Genomic DNA, 20,124 nt, shown 5'->3' on the forward strand with positions numbered 1-20,124 from the left:
TTCTTACTGTATTTTGGGTTATTTGTGTTGTTTCTAATGTTATGTACCATATTTTTGTTTTCAGGCAAAAAGAACTTTACTGTTGAGAAACATTTTTTAACCAATTATTTGGCTGCCTGAGACTTTTACAGACTCAGAGACTCTTGAGAGAGACTCAGAGACTCTTTGAGACTCTTGTAGTCACTGTTTTAATGGCCTCAGAATGACCCCATACGTTTAGATAGAAGTGTAGGAAGTCATCTGTCAAGCCTGCTAACGTCTCTCCTCTCACTCCAGCTTGCTCTTAAATGAGTAATCCGTTTGTATTATTCATTCATGCCATTTCAGTCTCCTAAACCTGCAAGCACTTAATTCTTCCATTGCACTACGCGTGAACCATTTACATAATTGAAACCAGGCACAGAGTGTCCCACCTAGGCTCACAAACCACGCTTCTTGGCGCTCCCCATGGTCTTTTGATGATCTTGGGCAGTAAACAGAGCTGAAGAATGTGCTGGGGAAAAGCGTTCAGGCCCTTTTCGGCCTCGTCATAACAGCCTGGTGTGAGAAACCTTTAGAAACATTTTGAGTATGAAAGCGGGCCTGCATGAAGTCTGGCCACAGTGGCCTGCTGCAAATCTTTCTTTACTTGATGGTTTATTTACTGCAAAGCTGCTTCAAATAGAATGAATACCTGAGTGGCCTCAACACAAGCAGCAGTAAAACAGCACAGAGAGAATATACACTGCTCAAAAGAATAAAGGGAACACTTAAACAACACAATATAACTCCAAGTAAATCAAACTTCTGTGAAATCAAACTGTCCACTTAGGAAGCAACACTGATTGACAATCAATTTCACAGCTGTTGTGTAAATGGAACAGACAACAGGTGGAAATTATTGGCAATTAGCAAGACTCACTCAATAAAGGAGTGGTTCTGCAGGTGGGGGCCACCTCATCAGGAGCATGCCCAGGCGTTGTAGGGAGGTCATACAGGCAGGTGGAGGCCACACACAATACTGAGCCTCATTTTGACATGTTTTAAGGACATCACATCAAAGTTGGATCAGCCTGTAGTGTTTTTCCACTTTAATTTTGTGTTTGACTCAATCCAGGCCTCCATTGCTTAATAAATTAGATTTCCATTGATGATTTTTGTGTGATTTTGTTGTCAGCACATTCAACTTTGTACAGGACAAAGAATTCAATGAGAATATTTCATTCATTCAGATCTAGGATGTGTTGTTTGAGTGCTCCCTTTATTTTTTTGAGCAGTGTATATACCGCTTTATTTAATACGTTTAAAAAGCTGGAGCTGCATACAGTGAGGTCCAAGCGCACTTTGGCTTTCTTTTCTATTTAATATAAAGATAATCATCACAGATTATATTATCTCATGCAAAAGGCTCTAATGAGCGGATCAAAGCCACCCAAAAGCTTCAAAGGAAACCTTTGTGTGCAAAGCCTTTATCATGGTCAGTCTTAAATTCAATGTGGTCGAACCACAAATTTTCTTAAATTTGAGATGTGACCTAGAAGCTGTGCAGAATCATGCATATTTATTCATTTTACTTATCATACCTTTCAAGATTTTCAGTGTGGTCTCAGACCTTTTGATCCCAAACGCAGACACAATGTTTTATCAAACTCTAAAAGAAGTGTCGCACCATGCTGTATGTCTTAATACATATTAATGTCACACACACACAGACTCAAAAAGCAGGTCCGGCTTGGTATTTAGGCCTCAAATGGTGTGAAAATCAGGAGTTCAGCAGACTCCCCTGTACTGGCAAGAGGGCAGCTCTGTCATGTGTTTAGTGCTGTCATATGTTATTATATTCGTTATTGTGTGTGCATGGGCTGTGATTGTACCTAGAACATTCTGTTCTGCCTTTTTTTGTTTGTTTTTTGTGGTCCTATATATTGTTTGTAAATTTCATGATGAATAAACAGTTTTCTTGGGGGGGGAGTCTGGTTCTGTTGACTTACATTAAAAATATTATATAAATATTTGTGTGTGTTGTGGCGGTCTGAGTGGATCAGACACAGCAGTGCTGCTGTAGTTTTTAAACACTATGTCCATGCTGTTGACTGGACTATTCTCAGTCCTGCAGTGACTGTGTCTGATTCTTTCAGGCCAGCGCAACACACACTAACATACCACCACCACTTCAGTGTTACTGCAGTGCTGAGAATGATCCACCATCCAAATAGTACCTGCTCTGTGAGAGTCCTTGGTGGTGCTAACCACTGAAGAACAGGGTAAAAGAGGTCTAACAAAGTATGCAGAGAAACAGATGGACTACAGTCTGTAATTGTAGAACTATAAAGTGCACCTATATAGTAAGTGGAGCTGGTAAAATGGACAGTGAGCATAGAAACAAGGAGTTGGTCATAATGCCTGATGGGTGTATATAAAGTTCTCTAAAATGCATACAGTAATTTAAGTTATTTTCCTCTTGCTGCAGATGTTGGCTCTGTGGAAGGCCTGGCGTATCACAGAGCGTGGGACACACTCTACTGGACCAGCTACACCACCTCCACAATCACCCGGCACACAGTGGACCAGAGCCGCCGGGGAGCCTTTGACCGGGAGACCGTGGTCACAATGTCAGGAGATGACCACCCGAGAGCTTTCGTCCTGGATGAGTGTCAGAAGTGAGTTGTTTTCAAAGACGGCGGCATTTTTTTCCCTGAAAGGAAGCTATTGATAGGGAGTCTGTGCTGCAGAAACAGCTTCTACTCTTCTGCGAATGCTTTACACTAAATGTTAGAACATTGCTGTGAGGATTTGATTGAACATTAGTGAGGTCAGGTACTGATGTTGGTTCACTCCATCTCATCCCAAAGGTATTGGATAGAGAACACTGCAACACAGCCTGGGGGCTTTATACCCTGCTAGCCCACACTTGGCATTAAATGTGGTGATCAGCCATGTGCAGCTGCTTCAGATCTTGCTCATTGCTTTCCTAATGAGATTACACAAGCTGTGTCAGAATTGGATGTCTCTTTAAACATGCTGTCTGGAAATGTTTGGACTTACCGTGTACCATGGTCGATAAAAGCTATTGTGCAGGACAGTGCTATCCAACCAGAACATAGTTCGGAGTGTGGATTAATAATCATATCATGCCTGCGGAAAATACTATTCTGCCGCACTCAGTCATATTAGACAAATATTTTAACAGTCCCAGTCAAATTCTGATTTTGTTGATTGATATTTTATTTATTTTTTTTTTCTCTTCTCTAAGTGAAATTAAATTAACAAGTTCCCTACAGGCAAGGTTTTTAAAAAATGACATTTTCTACTAATAAGTGCACAGTTTCTATTGATTTGCTGAATTTAATATACTGGAAAACCTTTGCACAGGCCACATTTTATGTTTTATTTCTTTCCTAATGTATTATTTGGTAAATAAGCAGCATTTTTACATTTACAAGTTTGGAGGCCCCAAACTTTTGCATATGACTGTACTGGCACTATGCAGTCAGTGGCAAACTGGATATTCCAGTTTTTGATGGATATGTCAGATTACTGTCTATTATAAATATTGCAGTATAGGCGTAACGCTAGTGTTATGGCTGTGTAGTGCAGCCGTACTGTGAATAACAAAAGCTCTGCTGCTGCCAAATTGTATGCAATGCTTGATTTGACCTCTAGACATGCATGCATGTGACCAGAGTGCAGATGGCTCATGTGTGATTTGCACTACAGGCTTAGCATGCATAGGTCAGCACAAGCAGCCACAGTGTCCATCAACGTTACTGAATCTCAGAATGGCTGTTTTAAAGAGGTAGTGAAAAGTCAAATTCACGTAGATTTCCAGTATCGCAAGCTGCTATTTTGGACAGCTAGTGGTGTAACTGAATGTGTTGCATGAAACTTTTTAGAATTCATGTAACTGAAGTTGCATGGAAATTGTCGCAGGCAATTCAATGCATGCAACTAGTTGCAGGAAAGGACAAAACTGAAGCACTGCACACAGTAATTATGATGTTTAAAGAAAAGGCAAAACGACTTAAAACTGTTGGTTAGTCTGTAGCTTCTAAGTATAGCATTTAGCTATAATAGTCATCCAGCTGAAATGCAAGTAATCTTGAGGGGATTTGAGCTTTAACTCATTGAAACATAAGCTAAATTAGCAGAAATTTTAGGTAAATTAGCCATTGCACTGGCATATGCTGGCTAGCTGGTGCAATGGCTAATTTAACTTGAAACTAGCTAGCTAATGCAATGGCAGAATTACTTGAGTATGTTGGGTAGTTTGTAGCTTGTAAGTAGGCTTGTTAGCTAGAGTAATCACCCAGCTGAAACTTTAAGTTTAAGGGAATTTGATCTGTAGCTCACCTAAACTTAAGCTACCTTTTAGGTAAATTAGCCACTACACTAGCTATCTTACTTGTTATTCAAACTATGTGCTAGCCAGCCATTTCAAGTGTTTGCCTCTTTCAACACCATATTTACTGTGTGTAACCCTTCAGTTCTGTTCTTCAGACTGAAGGTGTTTCTGTAATAAAAGGCCTGTTATAAGAAGCCTTATCGAGAATTGCTGCAGTAAAGATTATAAAGTAAAGAATTGCTGACAGGACAGGTCATATAAGAAAGGGCCCATCTGTGTTATCAACCTACCAATTAGCTTAATGCTAACTCTTAATCTTCAAACATCCCAGACATTTAAGATGAGGATATAATTGAGCAAGTATATATGTTTTTTTTTTTTTAGGTTGAAGTATTGCTTTAACAGTAAGCCTCTCTTCTTTCTCTCTCTTCTTTCTTCAGCCTGATGTTCTGGACCAACTGGAACGAGCAGTCTCCAAGCATCATGCGTGCCCAGCTGTCCGGCTCTAACGTGTTGGTGATCATTGGGACGGATATCCGCACACCCAACGGCCTGGCCATCGACCACCGTGCCGAAAAGCTCTACTTTACTGATGCCACGCTGGACAAGATTGAGCGCTGCGAGTACGACGGCAGCCACCGCTACGTAAGTCCAGCACACAAGTGCAGCTCTTGCATGCCTCCTGTTGTACTTAACAATATACTTCTACAGAGTTTACACTGGCTATGATGATACTGTAACAAGATCATTACAAAATTACAGTTTGTAAACAATGTATACACAATTTCCCAGTGACAACCATGACTGGTAGTCCTTCAGTTTGGGGCAGAAATGTTAATGTTAATACTCGGTGAAAAAAACAGGAAAAAATCATCTCAACGATAATGCTAATTTCTGCCAACATAGTATGTCTGCACTAAGCTTACACTGGTGTGCATGAACATTTGACCATTCTAGATGAAACACAGAAATTTGTAGCTTGTAAAAGTCATTCCATGTGTTTTATCTGAAGCTTGTACCAGACATCATCATGGACCTGAGCTTGTATGCTTTAAAGTGACTCTTTCAGAGAAGAGTTCTGGCATAGAGCTGCCGCTGCTGTTTTCCATTCCCAACAACTTCTAGGACTAGAGTGATGCCTTTCATGAATCTGGCCCTCCTTCCTGGTTATGTTGGTAGTTAATCTAATGTGTAAGCCCTCTAGTCCAGCTCCTAACGAATGGGATCGTTTGCTCAGCTGTATCTACTTAGATACCACAGAGAGAACAATCTTAATTGGCTATGTTTTGATGTCTGCAGGTATAAGACTGATGTTTGTAAGTCAACTCTTATCTGATTGGCTGTCCTGGATTGTGCATCATACAAGAATCAGCCCAGGCTAAAACACTCCTTTTAACCTGTGTGAGTGGGCGGGGGTGAACTGCTATAGGCTGAATAGATCGATGCATATGTTGGTTTTGATGACATCACAAAAACAAAGAATTTGAAACAGGATGTTTTATAGCTTAGTTTCCATTTATGGACTGTATGAACTGGGAAGTGAATGGTACACGTTTACATACTGAATTGCATTCATTCGATGTAGAACTGCAGTTGTGAATGTGAAGTGCAGAATGTCTGTTTTAAGCAGAGGCTGTTGTCTCTGTAGGTGATTCTGAAGAACGAGCCAGTGCACCCCTTTGGCTTAGCTGTTTATGGTGACCAGATCTTCTGGACTGACTGGGTGCGCAGGGCTGTCCTCCGAGCCGGCAAGTTTGTGGGCGCCGATATGAAGGTCCTGCGTGCTGACATTCCTCAACAGCCAATGGGAATCATCGCTGTAGCCAACGACACCAATAGCTGTAAGTCTCAGCCAGACAGAAAATCTTCACTGTCTGTGTTAACATACAAAAATTTTTGCCAAACTGATTTAAGTATATACTGATTATAGATTAATACTGAGGTGTTTGTATCACATTCTACTCAACAAACTGACAAATCTCAGTTTACACTCACACTACAAGTGATCTGGTTCAGTGAGATGAGCAGTAGTGAGCAGTGCTTGTGTTTTTCATTCGTTCCAAATCATGTCAGACTGTGGAAAGCATACTTCACATGTACTTATTAAAGAAGGCAGAGAGGAAGACGTCATATACTGAGACACATAAGTTGGACCCCAGCCCCACCGCTGTTTTATAAAGTTCCGACCATAAACGTCATCTCCTCTGCAGACCAGTTTCTGCTCCCGTGTTGAACTTTATAAACTGTCGAACTTTATGTTCCCAATTGAAAAGTTTATCAGATACACATGTTTACACGGTCATTATTCTTCTATTTAACAGATTATTTACAGGATTAGCTACCTTGTATTCCGAATGGCTTCAATTGGACTAGTCTATTCTGATTGAGCTGTATACATGAACATATTCTAATCTGATTGAACTATTAGTTGAATTATTAATAGATTATTAGGCTGCATGTAAATGTGGCTACTGAGAATGTATGTCAGCTTTTTTCATCATTAATTAAAGGAAACAGGGCTGAAATTGCATGAAGAGTTTCTAATATTTCTCCAGCGTCGTTTTTGGTGCGTCTCTGAATGTGACTTAGAGTACAGATGCTATTTTATGGGTCAGCTGTCTGCTTTGCGCTGTTATCCACTTCACTGCATTTGAATAGCTCCAGCAGCAGCAGCCAGTATCAAGAGTTTGGGGACATAAAAGATTATCAATTTTTTTTTTTTAAAACAAATGTATACGTTTATGTATATTTCATATTGAAGTCTAATCAGGCTTAACATGCAAAGAAATATTGTGATGTCAGCACTCAAGTCTTTCAGGTGTTTGATCTACCTTTGGACCAAATTAATGTGCTTTCAACAATAGTTTGGAAAAGAAAACTGTCAAATCATTATTTAGGCAAGGTCTGCTTTATTCCAAGGCTAAAGGCTACTGCATGCCAGTGGATAAAAAAGTGCCACTCAGCCATTATTAAACCCAGAACCAGAGCACCAACCCATAGTAGGTAACGGTGCTTGAAATGAACAGGGAGATAATTGTATTTAAAAGTATTTAAAATAAAGGCAGTGCTAATCATCTGTTAGCACCGCTGATTTTAGCTTAACCACATTGTAACTTATTTCACCTCTTTCAGCTTAAAAATTGAGTTTGTGAAGGGTCAGAGTTCATACCAAACCTGATAAATTCACAAATAATGTTTGAAGTTGAATTCCATTAAATCTATATGAGTAGAGAGTAAAATGATCTGGAGTTTGATGTCTATTGGTGCTTTTCTGTGATTCTTCCTGTGTGCTACAGCTGAGCTGTACTGTCCGCAGTGTGGAGCTTCTTGTCCGTCATGCAAAAGCATTTAGATGGCTTTGTTAAACATGTATTTGTACTACTAATACTACTAGTAATAGTATCTTACCAACCTAGTAACCACACAGGATACCATAGAAACACACTGCCAACTGTGGTTACAAAACTGGAATACCATAGCAACAGCTGTTCAAACAACCAAACAATGAAAATAACTAAAAGCCTTTCCCTTTCTAGTTGAATACGGAGTTACAGTTAAATTTGTCATATTTAACTAAAACTATATATTAAAAAAGGTGTGTGTGTGTGTGTGTGTGTGTGTGTGTGTGTGTGTGTATATATGTATGTATATATATGCAAGCATCCACACAATGTTATTAGTTATAATTTTTGTATTTGTTGGAAAAGGTAAAAAGTAACTGAAAACCAAAAACAGACATTGTTAAATATTTAAATGGATTTTTACACTTTGTTGATAAACTCGCGTCCTGTGCTGCATGCAAACAGGATTATAAATATAAATTTTATTCTGCTCTTTATTTCACTCTGGTTTCTTAGACTCATTAAGAGCCCAGTCAGACACTGTGACACTGTGGTTTGGGCTCATGAGTAAACTTGATTTATGAAAACAGAAAAAGAGATATTTGAAAAAAGAGCTACTGTAGAGGATGTTATAACTTATTTGTTGTAGTAAAAATAATACTCGTATTAAGTATTAGTAATGATAGTCATAATGGTAATGGGTGTAGTTTGTGATATCCATCCATCCATCCATCCATTTTCTAAGCCGCTTCTCCGTCAGGGTCGCGGGGGGATGCTGGAGCCTATCCCAGCGGTCATCGGGCGGAAGGCAGGATACACCCTGGACAGGTCGCCAGTCCATCGCAGGGCAGACAGACAGACACAGACAGTCACTCACACACTCACACCATAGTTGCTAATACATACATTTGTATGCAGGAAAAATAAAAACAAAAATGTTTGGCACATTCTGTATTTCTGTAGTTTATTTTTTCCATTATGTTAATTTAAATTTGAAAAATCTCAGAAGTTGTTTACATTATACTGTTTGTTCAAGTGCTTTAAAAAATTAAAATAATATACTTTTTAACCAGGTTCCTTTGGAGACCACCTGGTTAGTAGCATAAGTCACATTTTAAAGCCAACTAAGAGTTGTTCCCCAATTACGACATCTTGTCATGCATTGTGTGTGCGTATGTGTTCTCCTGCTCTCTGTTCTTGTGCCTCAGCTCGTAATTATGTGCCAAAAGTAATCACAGAAACTGACATGACCAAGAAAAACTCTATACAGCCGCAGAATGAAGCTATCACCACACAATCAGTGTGGCTCACTGTGCCAATCTAGCTGTGATATAGCCCATTCTCCCTGTCCACCGAACAGGCTGCTCATCAGATGACACCCCATCTGCAGTTCTGTCCTAAATAATACCCTCCATTCATCTCCTCTCCCTGCGCTGCAGTGGTGGCAGATTTCCAGCACTGCTTTACCAGAATGATCTGTAACACCAGCACCGGAAACTCAAAACTGAATTCATATTTAATATTGAAATATTAAAAAATTGGATTATATAATTGCATTAGGCTACCAGTTAAACTTCTACATGCTCTGTATCTTTTAAAATAAGTTTGTATAATAATAATAATAATAATAATAATATTATTATTATTATTATTATTATTATTATTATTATTATTATTATTATTATTATTATTAACACTTTTTATTTATCTAGTATACTTTTTCATTTAATGCAGAGTGACTTACTTTTTGAATTTTAAAATAAAATACTTCTAAAAGAAAAATTCTTAAGATTATTCTTAAAAGATATAGAGTTTCTCAAACAAAGCAAAATTAATTCACTAAAAACAGGTCTTAAAAATTCTTAAAATTCTTAAAAAAGGGATCCAGAATGACCTGAAAACACTAATTAATTTATGAAAACATACCAGAAAAGAAAAGTCTTAAGATTCTGGTTGAAAAGCTGTATCTCTAATTATCAAAAAGACACCATAACCAAAACAGCCTGTTTTCATTTTATGGGACAAAGGCAGTGTGTAAAATATTCATGTAGAATTGCTGTTTTAGGTGCGTAAATGTCAATATTCCATATGCATCATGTGTAAAGTATCTTCATAGTGTAAAGATTTCTTTAGCTTTTCTATTTAAAATTTGTTAATTTTGTGAAGGGTGAAGTTTTGATTTAAAACATTTTTTTTTTGTTCTTTAGTATTTTGTGTGTGTGTGTATAGTCTGTAACAGTGTTAAGTAATTAATAAGGTTTATTACCTTCTTTGCTGATTCCCTTCTTGTTAGTTCTTTCCTTTTGTGTCTTGCTTTCCCTTTGCTGTAGCAGCACTGAGTTTCCCCACTCCACTGTGGGACTAATGAAGGATTATTGTATCTTGAAAACCTTGAAAAGTGAACAATACATGGAAAATTAAAATGCAAATGTAGCATAGAGACTCTTTTAGTAGCAGAGCACACAGTTAAAATTAGGTCTGCTCTAAATATGTCTTCGTTTTTTTTGTCCCAATATTTGTCCAAGTGAAGGACACTTTGTCACGTTTCAGTAGCTTCTCTTCTCCCGTCCTCACCCGCGATCACACGCTCGCTCGTGTGGAACCAGAGAAAATCTCATTTGGGAAGTGTCAGGCTGGATTACTGGCTGCCTGATGGAGCTCTGTATTAGTGCTGCGGTGTCGAGCTCTGTGCGTACAGTGTTGGTTTGCATTGCTTTAGCTTTGATTTATTTTACTCTTGTTGATTTGGGTTTGTTTATTTACTGTGTGCACGTAATTGCATGTTACAGCCTGATCAATATATCCATTAAACCCTGATATCAGCCAATATTGACAAACCTATGGTATTATTGACATCTTTAAAAGCATCACTGATAACACACCAATAATCATCATTTTTGTCACAGCAATACCAAATAGGTAGGAATCTTAGATGTTTAGGAACAGCAGTTTGCAAAGATAGAATGGAGCTTCACATGTCTTTGAGGAAAAATGTGCTACACCCCCAGTCTTCCAGGAGAACAGGCACTTCCAATACCATAGCAACCAACTATCAGTACTATCGCAATGACCTAGCAGCCACCTAAGAACCACCAACAGTGCCCTAGCAACCACCTGGAAGACTATAGCAACCACACAGCAACACCCTACAGCATTAGCAATTACGAAACAGCTGCCTAGTAACCAGACAGATAACCATGTAAATTGCTTAGTATTACTTTAGCAATCACTTAAGAGGACCCAGTAACTGCTTTGCAACAGTCTAGCAGCCACGCAGACCAGCACATCAACCACGTTGGAACTGCTTGACGTACCATGACAAAATAGCTTACCGACACCCTAACAACCGCCTGCAATACCACAGCAACTGTAACAACAACCACTCACAATACCCCTGTTTAAGCAACAAAACAATTAAAATAACTCCTTTGCTTAAAAGGATTTTGTCAAGCTTTCCTTTTCTAGTGTTAGGCTATGTTCAGACTGCCAGCTCAAATCTGATTTTTGTCATATCTAGATTGTATCCAGGTTGATTTATCATAGTTTGGGCAGTAAAAACCCGCATGAAATTGTTTCTGCAAATTGGATCCAAACCACATTTGGAGCTGGTTTGAAATGCAACTCCAACCAGATGTTCACATATGCATATCAGCCTGGACGCTCTGGCCACTCAAATCGGATTGTCTTTTGTGTCACTCGCAACTCAAACAAACCAAGATATCAAATCCAAAGTGATGAAAGTGCTGAGATTCAAGAAAAGGCCCAAAGCTTCATGATTATGAAGAGAATTCTAAAGAGTTTAGAGTGCGGGTGATGCTCCTCTATATCTCCTGCATCCACTTTCAGTGTAGCAACGTTGTTACTGATGCCTATGTCGTTGCCACGGCAACCCATGTAGATAGACTGGTTTTTGAACACACAAGTCTGATTTACTCATTGGCAGATTACAGAGCAGACAGTCGCCTCAAAACGCATATGGGTTGTTTTTTCTGCTGTAGCAAATCTTTTAATTTACTCCAGTTGCTTCTCAAGTAAGAGCTTTTTTTTATTTACAAAAACAGAAAAACTGTGGCCTGTGCAAACGTTATGGCACATTTAATAATTTCTGTTTTATATATTTTTCAAAATGTTAGTCAGTGCACTAAAATTAGCTGAAAAATTGAAGTGTGTTTTCCACAGAGGGTGTGTTAAGTTCTTTACACTCATAAAATCAACAAAACCATGTAATTTGACTGAGGGGGAGTGGACCATGTAATTTGACTGAACGGGGGGGGGTGGGTCTTTTGCATACACGTATATAGAAGGCTTGAGAATTACTCTGCAAATAAAGGATTAAAAAGTTTGCTATGTGTTCATGTTTTTACAGGCGAATTCTCACCCTGCAGACTCAATAATGGAGGCTGTCAGGACCTGTGCCTGCTGTCGTCCGAGGGCAAGGTCAATTGCAGTTGCCGTGGAGACCGAAAACTCCAGGAGGACAACACTTGTGTCTGTAAGAGGGCATGAACTACACGTTGTCCATTTCCATTTCAATGCTGCATGCATATTCACTTCTTCCAGCTAAAACATCATAGAAGGAGAAGTCCAGTGAAATCTTTATTTGATTAGCTGAGGCGTTCTTGGTGTCTGAAGTTATGAGGCTGTGAAGCTAATGTAGCTAACAAATAAAGGGGGCTTATGGTCATCAAATTAGCATAGTATAAACTACACTGTATGCCCAAAAGTTTGTAGACACCAGACATTCTTTTGGTGTTAATAGTGAGATTGTGCTGCAGTAACAGCCTCTACTCTTCTGGGAAGGCTTTACACTAGATCTTGGGTCATTGCTGTGAGGATTTGATGGAGCATTAGTGAGGTGAGGTACTGATGTTGGATGTTAAGTTCTGGGTCACTCCAACTCATTTAAAAGTTTTTGGATGGTGCTCCATCACTCCAGAGAACAAAGTTCCACTACAGCCCAGTGCTTTCGGGGGGCTTTATACCCCTCTAGCCCACACTTAGCATGGAGACCTTAGGGGAGACCTCATGTGACATCACTTAGCACACTTAGCATACCCCTCTAGCCCACACAACGGCATGGAGACCTTAGGGGAGACCTCATGTGCAGCTGGTCCAGAGTGTCCCGTTCTATTGGTTGGTGCTTTCCTATGCAGGTTATACAAGCTGTGTCACCTTAAACTAGCTGAACTCACCCACTAGAACAGGTGTCTGGATACTTTTGGGCATATAGCGTATATCTATATCCTTATATTTGCAGTCAAAAAGTGTCAGTTTAAGTAATCTTAAATAGACTTGCTTATCTGGTTTTTGACATTGTATGATTTTAATTTAAAAAGTATTAATGCATTGTATTTAGTGGGTGTCAATATATGTATTTTCCTAGTTAGTGTGTCTGTGCTGTCTGTTATAGTTATTACTGCTAAATGTAACTATGCTGTGCTATTCTGTGTTCTTCAGCTCTGAACTCTTCATGCAGCAGCATATATGATTTCGAGTGCGGGAATGGAGATTGCATCAACTACACGCTCACCTGCGATGGCATGGCGCACTGCAAAGACAAGTCGGACGAGAAGCAGTCCTACTGCAGTAAGTGCCGTGTGTCAGTGTGGGTGTAGACTTTGACACAGTAGACTGAAGAGGTCTGACCTGTAGCCTCTTAGACCTCCGTAATTCAATATTTCACACAGGTTCAAAGTCCAGTTCCTGCCAGAAGATAAATTTAAAAAGCCAAAAAAAAACATGCTGCTTGCTGTGGCGTTGTTTTCACTTTCATGGCTTCGCCACTTTTTTTTTTTTGGCTTTACACCTTATTTAAATTACTAAGTTTACTTTAAATCTGACCTTGGTTAATGATTATTAGCCATGTGTCTTTGAGATTATTGAGTTATTTTGTAATATTAATCTTTGAGGTGTGATATATATATATATATATATATATATATATATATATATATATATATATATATATATATATATATATATATATATATATATATATATATATATATATATATATAAGAACTGAGAGGAATTCCAGCACTTAACAGTGAAACGTCAGTGTTTTGAAAGCCTTTATTTTTTTTCAAAAATCTCAATTGAAGGAAAAAGCCATTTTAGTGTGGACAGGAAACAGAAACTGTTTTCAAAAATATGTGGAAGGGGCTTAAAACAACCATGTCACAGGGGCATCATGAACAAGACATCTGAAATACCTTTAAATACAGCCATATGTTGTCTGAAGAAAGGCATCCTCTCAGCATCCACAATAGACAAATGTCTCCATCACTGTGTTGATGTCTCTAAACATTTGTGTTTTTTGTGTTTAGCTAACCGCGACTGCAAGAAAGGCTATAAGCGATGTGTGAACGGCCGTTGTGTCAGGCACGGTTCCTGGTGTAATGGCCGTAATGAGTGTGGAGACAACTCAGACGAGCTGTTCTGCAATGGTGAGAAACCACTGTAACTGTGAAGAAATTTGTTCTATTTAGGTGAGGTTCTCCTTTTCAGCACGGAGACCTTTTTCCATCAGTGTCATATTAGTCCTGGCAGAGAGTTTTTAAAGCTCTTTTTGGCGCCCATGCATGCAAATCACCTTCAAGGATAGCTGAGGAAAATCTATATAAGTTACTGTAATTTTATTTACTTTATGCTTTAATTTAGAGAAGGCTTTAGGAATTATACATATATACTCACACACAGTGAAAATAGTGACTATAATCCACAATAATTATAAATAGTAAGTTCTGCCAATAAACCTCCAAAAAAGCTGGTATGCTGTGTAAAAAATGTAAATAAAACCCATATACAATGATGTGCAAATCATTTAAACCCTATATTTTACTGAAAATGCTTCAAAGACAACATATCAAATGTTGAAACTGACAAATTTGATTGTTTTTGAAAAAGAAATGCCCATTTTGAATTTGATGCCATAAAAAAAAAAACAGAGTAGTGTCGCTTTCATTGCAGTAGAAAGTTCCACCAGGGCTTTCGCTATGACGTGGAAGTTTAAGAATGGTGTATATTGAAAATGTCTCGAACATTTCTAATCGCTCTAGTGAAGAAAAGTTATATCACATTATTATCACTATCGTTTTATTGCCCAGCCCGAACTACTAGCTAGGCGAGATAGTTATCCGATGCCAATCTTCAGGGTTAAAGGGTAAATTAGCAGTTATACATGTATAGTTAAAACTGTGTTAGAACGATCTGCAGAGCTTTATTTTACTGTAGGAGGATGATTTACCTAAAAATTGAATTCTGTTGTGGAGCCTCAACAGGGCAGTTAAAGAGCCACATGTTGCTGACCCCTGGTGTAAACTCACGCAACCCTGGTGCAACTGTCCTGCTGAACAGTTCCGTCACTGCTCATACGCAGAGGAAATTATTTATCATTCTAAATGATATGTATGTGTTCCCCAGCGACCTTGTGCACACCAGATCAGTTCCAGTGTCGCGATGGAAGGTGCATCTCCAACTCCAGCCGCTGTAACCAGGTGGTGGACTGTGAAGACGCCAGTGATGAGATGAACTGCCGTGAGAAACTTTGTCTTCACTTCAGACCTGTTTTTAAACCAGTATAAATCTGCCACCAGAGGAGTTACAGCATGCGTGCCTGTAGAATCAGACTTTTCTATGATCTGCTGTGTTTCCTATTGCTGTATAAAAGATGCATGAGGATTCCTTTATTGTTGGATTGCTCTTTCAGTGCCATTTGCACTTAAAACAAATGAAGTGTTTAAGAGTAACAAAAAGAGACTAATGTATTAAGTATATTCCTATTCAAGGGAGATGATCTAAACAAAAACCTATAATTTGTTTTCAATAGATCATGTTCTTCTTTAAAGAGTTATTATTTCCTGACCTTCTGAATTTGCTCTGATAAGAAGTCGGTGCTGTGAGACTTGGGGAGCTGCAGCTGCTTTGGTTTCTCTCCTGAATATTTACTGTAATGCCTATGCTGTTTTATGTATGTTGATCTTGAAGTTTTTTAAAATATGAGGCTCATTTGCTGCAGCTCTAGATGAAAAAAGTTCAAATTTCCATCAAAATCTGTTGTTCTCGGTGTTAGTTTGAGCTTTATTGCTGCAGTCTGTGGTTCAGTAAATGAAGCTGCAGGTCCAGTCAGAGAAGAAAGGCTCTTAAACTTTAGCTAACTTTGTTACAGCAGTGTGGCATGTTACATTGTAATTTTACAGCACTGCTGTAAAGGAGGAACTGCAGTGCAGTGGTTAGAGGGCAACTTATACCACACTGTAAAACAAAAGACACGGGCTGTTTTAAAATGTCTGTGGCAACATTTGACCCTCGGACCAGACTCTCTTTTGTTGTTGTTGTTGTTGTTTTTGTTTGTTTTTTTTTCTTTTTTTTTTCTTTTTCGTTTTCTCAAATCGTTGTTTTTTCCCCCTTAGCTGCTACGAACTGCTCTAGCTACTTCCGTCTGGGAGTGAAAGATGTGACTTATCAGAGGTGTGAGTTCACCACACTGTGCTACGCTCCGTCCTGGGTTTGTGACGGCTCCAACGACTGTGGAGACTTCTCAGACGAGAGCTACTGTCCAGGTAACATGCAGCCACACTAATTTAACTTGTCTTGGGGATCCACAATAAGGTGACAGTTTTCTGTCATACTTGTCCAGATTCATTCAGTCAAAATCTCTATAAATATTTATGATTTGTGTTGGCTCAAAATTTCCATAACAGTTCAACCCATAACTTCTAAAGTCACTTTATTAGAAAGTACATTGTCACAATGCAGCATTACAGCATTTTCACACAAAGCAGGGTACTTATAGTTTTAAAATATACATTATAAATATACCTCGTGGACACTGCCTCGTGGTAATTACACAAACAAGCAATAGCAGTTTTCAAACTGTAATATCCATGTCTGTCACTCTATAAATCTCATACATATCTGTACCAACTAGTATCTGACTGCCTGCCTGCTTGTCTCTCTAGTTTGCTCACTTTATCAGGCTGAAGATTCTCCATAAGGGGGCGCTGTGTTAGTGCTCAAGTAGCTTTTGGTGCTTTGTAAGAGTGTCCTTGTTTGTTTTGGTTTTCAACTCCAGTTTGTTTTTGTTTTTTTGGGGTTTTTTTTTTTTTTGGTGATTTCATTTGTTGCTATTTCCCATTTAAGGGTAAAAACACCAAAAAATAAACAACCCCATTATTCCTGTCTCAACCCACACACACATAGGACTTGAACAAGAACCAATCATAGATACATTATAGGAGACATGATAAGTATTTTCAGGTAATAGTTTTTGTTTTTATTTTCTAAAGTAAGGGTTTTATTAAAGAGTTTTATTAAAGATATGTTATGGTGAGAAATCGCCAAAGCAATTCCAAAGCAGACTTGTTTCCTTCTGATGAGTGTTGGTATTTTAGCAATGCCAAATTAGCACAACAGATATCTACGCTAAGCTTAGGTTGCTTTACTCAAAGACATTTCCATCTCTGGGAATTTAAGGTTTAACAGAAGGAATCTGCCTCCATTCGGTTGTGCGCTGCAAACGAAGTCTAAGTCATTTTTATCTAATTCTATTTAGATTTAGTTTGTTTTTGCAGTGAACAGTTTTAGTTTCATTAGTTCTGTAACAGTAACAGTTTCATTAATTCTGTTGTAATAGTTTTTCTTTGTGATAGTGAAACACATACAGCTGCATCTCAATAAATTAGAATATTGTCAAAGTTTATTTCTGTAATTCATTTGAAAAGGTGTGTGTATATATATGTATATATATATATATATATATATATATAAATATATAAAATGTAGATTCATTACACACAGAGTGATCTATTTCAGGCGTTTATTTCTTGTAATGTTGATGATTATGGCCTACAGCCAATGAAAACCCAAAAGTCAGTATCTCCAAAAATTTGAATACTATATAAGAACAATTTAACAAATGATTTTTAATACATACATGTTGGCCTACTGAGAAATATGTACTGTTTAGGCGCTCAGTACTTGGTCAGGGCACCTTTTGCGTGAATAACTATCAATGTGGTGTGGCATGGAGGTGTTATACCAATGCCTGTGGCACTGTTGAGGTGTTATGGAAGCCCAGGTTGCTTTGATAGCAGCCTTCAGCTCGTCTGCATTGTTGTGTCTGGTGTCTCTCATCTTCCTCTTGACAACCCTCTGTAGGGTTTAGGTCAGGTGAGTTTGCTGGCCAATCAAGCATGGTGATGCTGTGGTTATTAAACCAGGTTTTGGTACTTTTGGCAGTGTGGGCAGGTGCCAAGTCCTGCTGGAAAATGAAAACTTGGTAGATGAAGTCCTGGTAGATGGCTGCGCTGACTTTGGACTTGATGTAGCACAGTAGACCAACACCAGCAGATGGCATGGCTCCCCAAACCATCACTAGACCTCAAGCAGCTTGGATTGTGTCTCTCCACTCTTTTTCCAGACTCTGGGACCTTGATTTCCAAATGAAATGCAAAATTTATTTTCATTTACTTTCACTTTGGACCACTGAGCAACAGTCCAGTCCTTTTTCTCCTTGGCCCAGGTAAGATGCTTCTGACATCAGTCTCTGGGTCATGAGTGGCTTGACGCAAGGAATGTGACAGTTGTAGCTCATGTTCTGGATATGTCTGTGTGTGGTGGCTCTTGAAGCACTGACACCAGCAGCAGTCCACTCCTTGTGAATTTCCCCCAAATTCTTGAATCACCTTTTCTTGACAGTCAGCCAGCTTCTTTAGCAGTGACCTTTTGTGGCTTACCCTCATTGTGGAGGGCTACAATGACTGCCTTCTAGACAACTGTCAAGTCAGCAGACTTCCCCATGATTGTGTAGCCTACTGAACCAGACTGAGGGACCATTTAAAGGCTTAGGAAACCTTTGCAGGTGTTTTGTGATGATATGGCTGTTGGCCATAATCATCAACATTAAAAGAAATTAACACTTGAAATGGATCACAGTGTGTAATGAATCTGTATAATGACATGCGTTTCACTTTTTTAATTGAATTACTGAAATAAATGAACTTTTCAATGATATTCTAATTTATTGAGATGCACCTGTAAATCACACAGATAGATAGACCATCTGTATCATTGCTGTTGTAGAAAATCTTGTGACTCCACGATAGTAACATTTATAAAAGAAGGAACAAAACATAGTTTTTTCAAAATTTCTGGTTGAGATGTAAGCAAAGTTTCTCATTTGTAGAAAAACTTACTGACTGAGATTTCTTTAGTGTTGGTAACAGGAGCCAGACGTCCTGATGTCTACATTTAGTCTGTTTATTTGCTATCCAAAATCACCAGTGAATCTATGCACATCTTCAGCTTTTTAAATATATTAATATTTATGTACTTCTATCAGTCACAGTCAGTTTGTTAAGTGTGAAGAGCCAGAATAAAATCAGAAAAAATATTGTTATAAACTTTTCTTATCTATATCATTTCTTTTTATTATGTACTGTGTAAAGAGTTAGATTAAAAGTTATTGATCTGAGAAGTTTTTATGTGTCTAGAAAACTAATAGTAGAAGAAATTCAAATAGCATTAATGCAGCAATTAGTGTATATGTTGTGTATTCATTTTATGTACGGGAGCCTTTTCCTGCTCGCTCCTTGATTAAACCCTGTATTTATAGTTATCAGCTAAATGCCTGCTTTATCTAATCAATAATTCATTACATTAAATCAGGAGCTCCTAATGGAATTTAATGAATCCATATGATTCTGGAGGAGAAATCTGGAACCAGAATTTCTTTCCCAAACTACTTCATAATATATGGACTGCTTTTTTTTTTTTTTTTTAATAAATTAAATACTTGGTGCTTTGTTCTGTAATTATGTACTTTGAATATGCATTTATTCTTAAGCAAAAATAAGCAAAAATACTTATTTCCATGATAAATTAGTTTAAATAATGTCTTTAGGTGCCTAAGACTTTCGTACTGTCTTTATAAGATAAATTTATAGTATTGCTTACAAACTTGCTCACTCAGCAGTGTGTGTACAGAAGAGCACTGTATTCTCACGCTCCAATAACTTCATCTCTTCCTCTCTTTAACATCCCTCACTCCTTTTATATCCTCCTCAGGTCCCACAGATGCCGGGAAAAGGAAGTGTCCCCCCAGTTTCTTCGCCTGTCCCAGCGGCCGCTGCATCCCTATGACCTGGACCTGCGACAAGGAGAACGACTGTGAGAACGGAGCTGATGAAGTGAACTGCGGTGAGATAACCATGTTCTGCTTTTCTGCAGCCTTTCATTACATAGCATGGATGTATTCAGTATGTTTATGGCCAAGAACATTTCATGTCAATTGTCTCCTAATATTAAGTCTGGCTATTTACATTTTAATAGCTCATGTAAAAGAATTAGAGATTAGTGTTCTCCAAACGTGTTTAGTTCCAATAATGATGCTTTAGCAGTAGCTTCATGCATCTCTAAGAAGGCATTCCTTATGTCCTTGTCTCTTACTCGGCTTTTATAGTT

At 38.4% G+C, this 20,124-nt stretch overlaps 1 protein-coding gene across 7 annotated transcripts in view; it reads left to right on the forward strand.

The window, feature by feature from the left end:
- lrp1aa (low density lipoprotein receptor-related protein 1Aa) overlaps window positions 1–20,124 on the forward strand; it is a 258,171-nt gene that overhangs the window by 185,874 nt on the left and 52,173 nt on the right. For all 7 annotated transcript variants that reach the window (XM_037532351.1, XM_037532352.1, XM_037532353.1 and 4 more), the window contains exons 42-50: window positions 2,450–2,639; window positions 4,762–4,966; window positions 5,970–6,162; window positions 12,029–12,154; window positions 13,120–13,248; window positions 13,989–14,108; window positions 15,085–15,198; window positions 16,074–16,223; window positions 19,729–19,860. In XM_037532351.1, the coding sequence (XP_037388248.1) occupies window positions 2,450–2,639; window positions 4,762–4,966; window positions 5,970–6,162; window positions 12,029–12,154; window positions 13,120–13,248; window positions 13,989–14,108; window positions 15,085–15,198; window positions 16,074–16,223; window positions 19,729–19,860 (1,359 nt within the window). The remainder of the gene's footprint in view (window positions 1–2,449; window positions 2,640–4,761; window positions 4,967–5,969; window positions 6,163–12,028; window positions 12,155–13,119; window positions 13,249–13,988; window positions 14,109–15,084; window positions 15,199–16,073; window positions 16,224–19,728; window positions 19,861–20,124) is intronic.

The sequence above is a fragment of the Pygocentrus nattereri genome, chromosome 21 (genome assembly GCF_015220715.1).
Source record: "Pygocentrus nattereri isolate fPygNat1 chromosome 21, fPygNat1.pri, whole genome shotgun sequence".
NCBI classification, from domain to species: domain Eukaryota; kingdom Metazoa; phylum Chordata; class Actinopteri; order Characiformes; family Serrasalmidae; genus Pygocentrus; species Pygocentrus nattereri.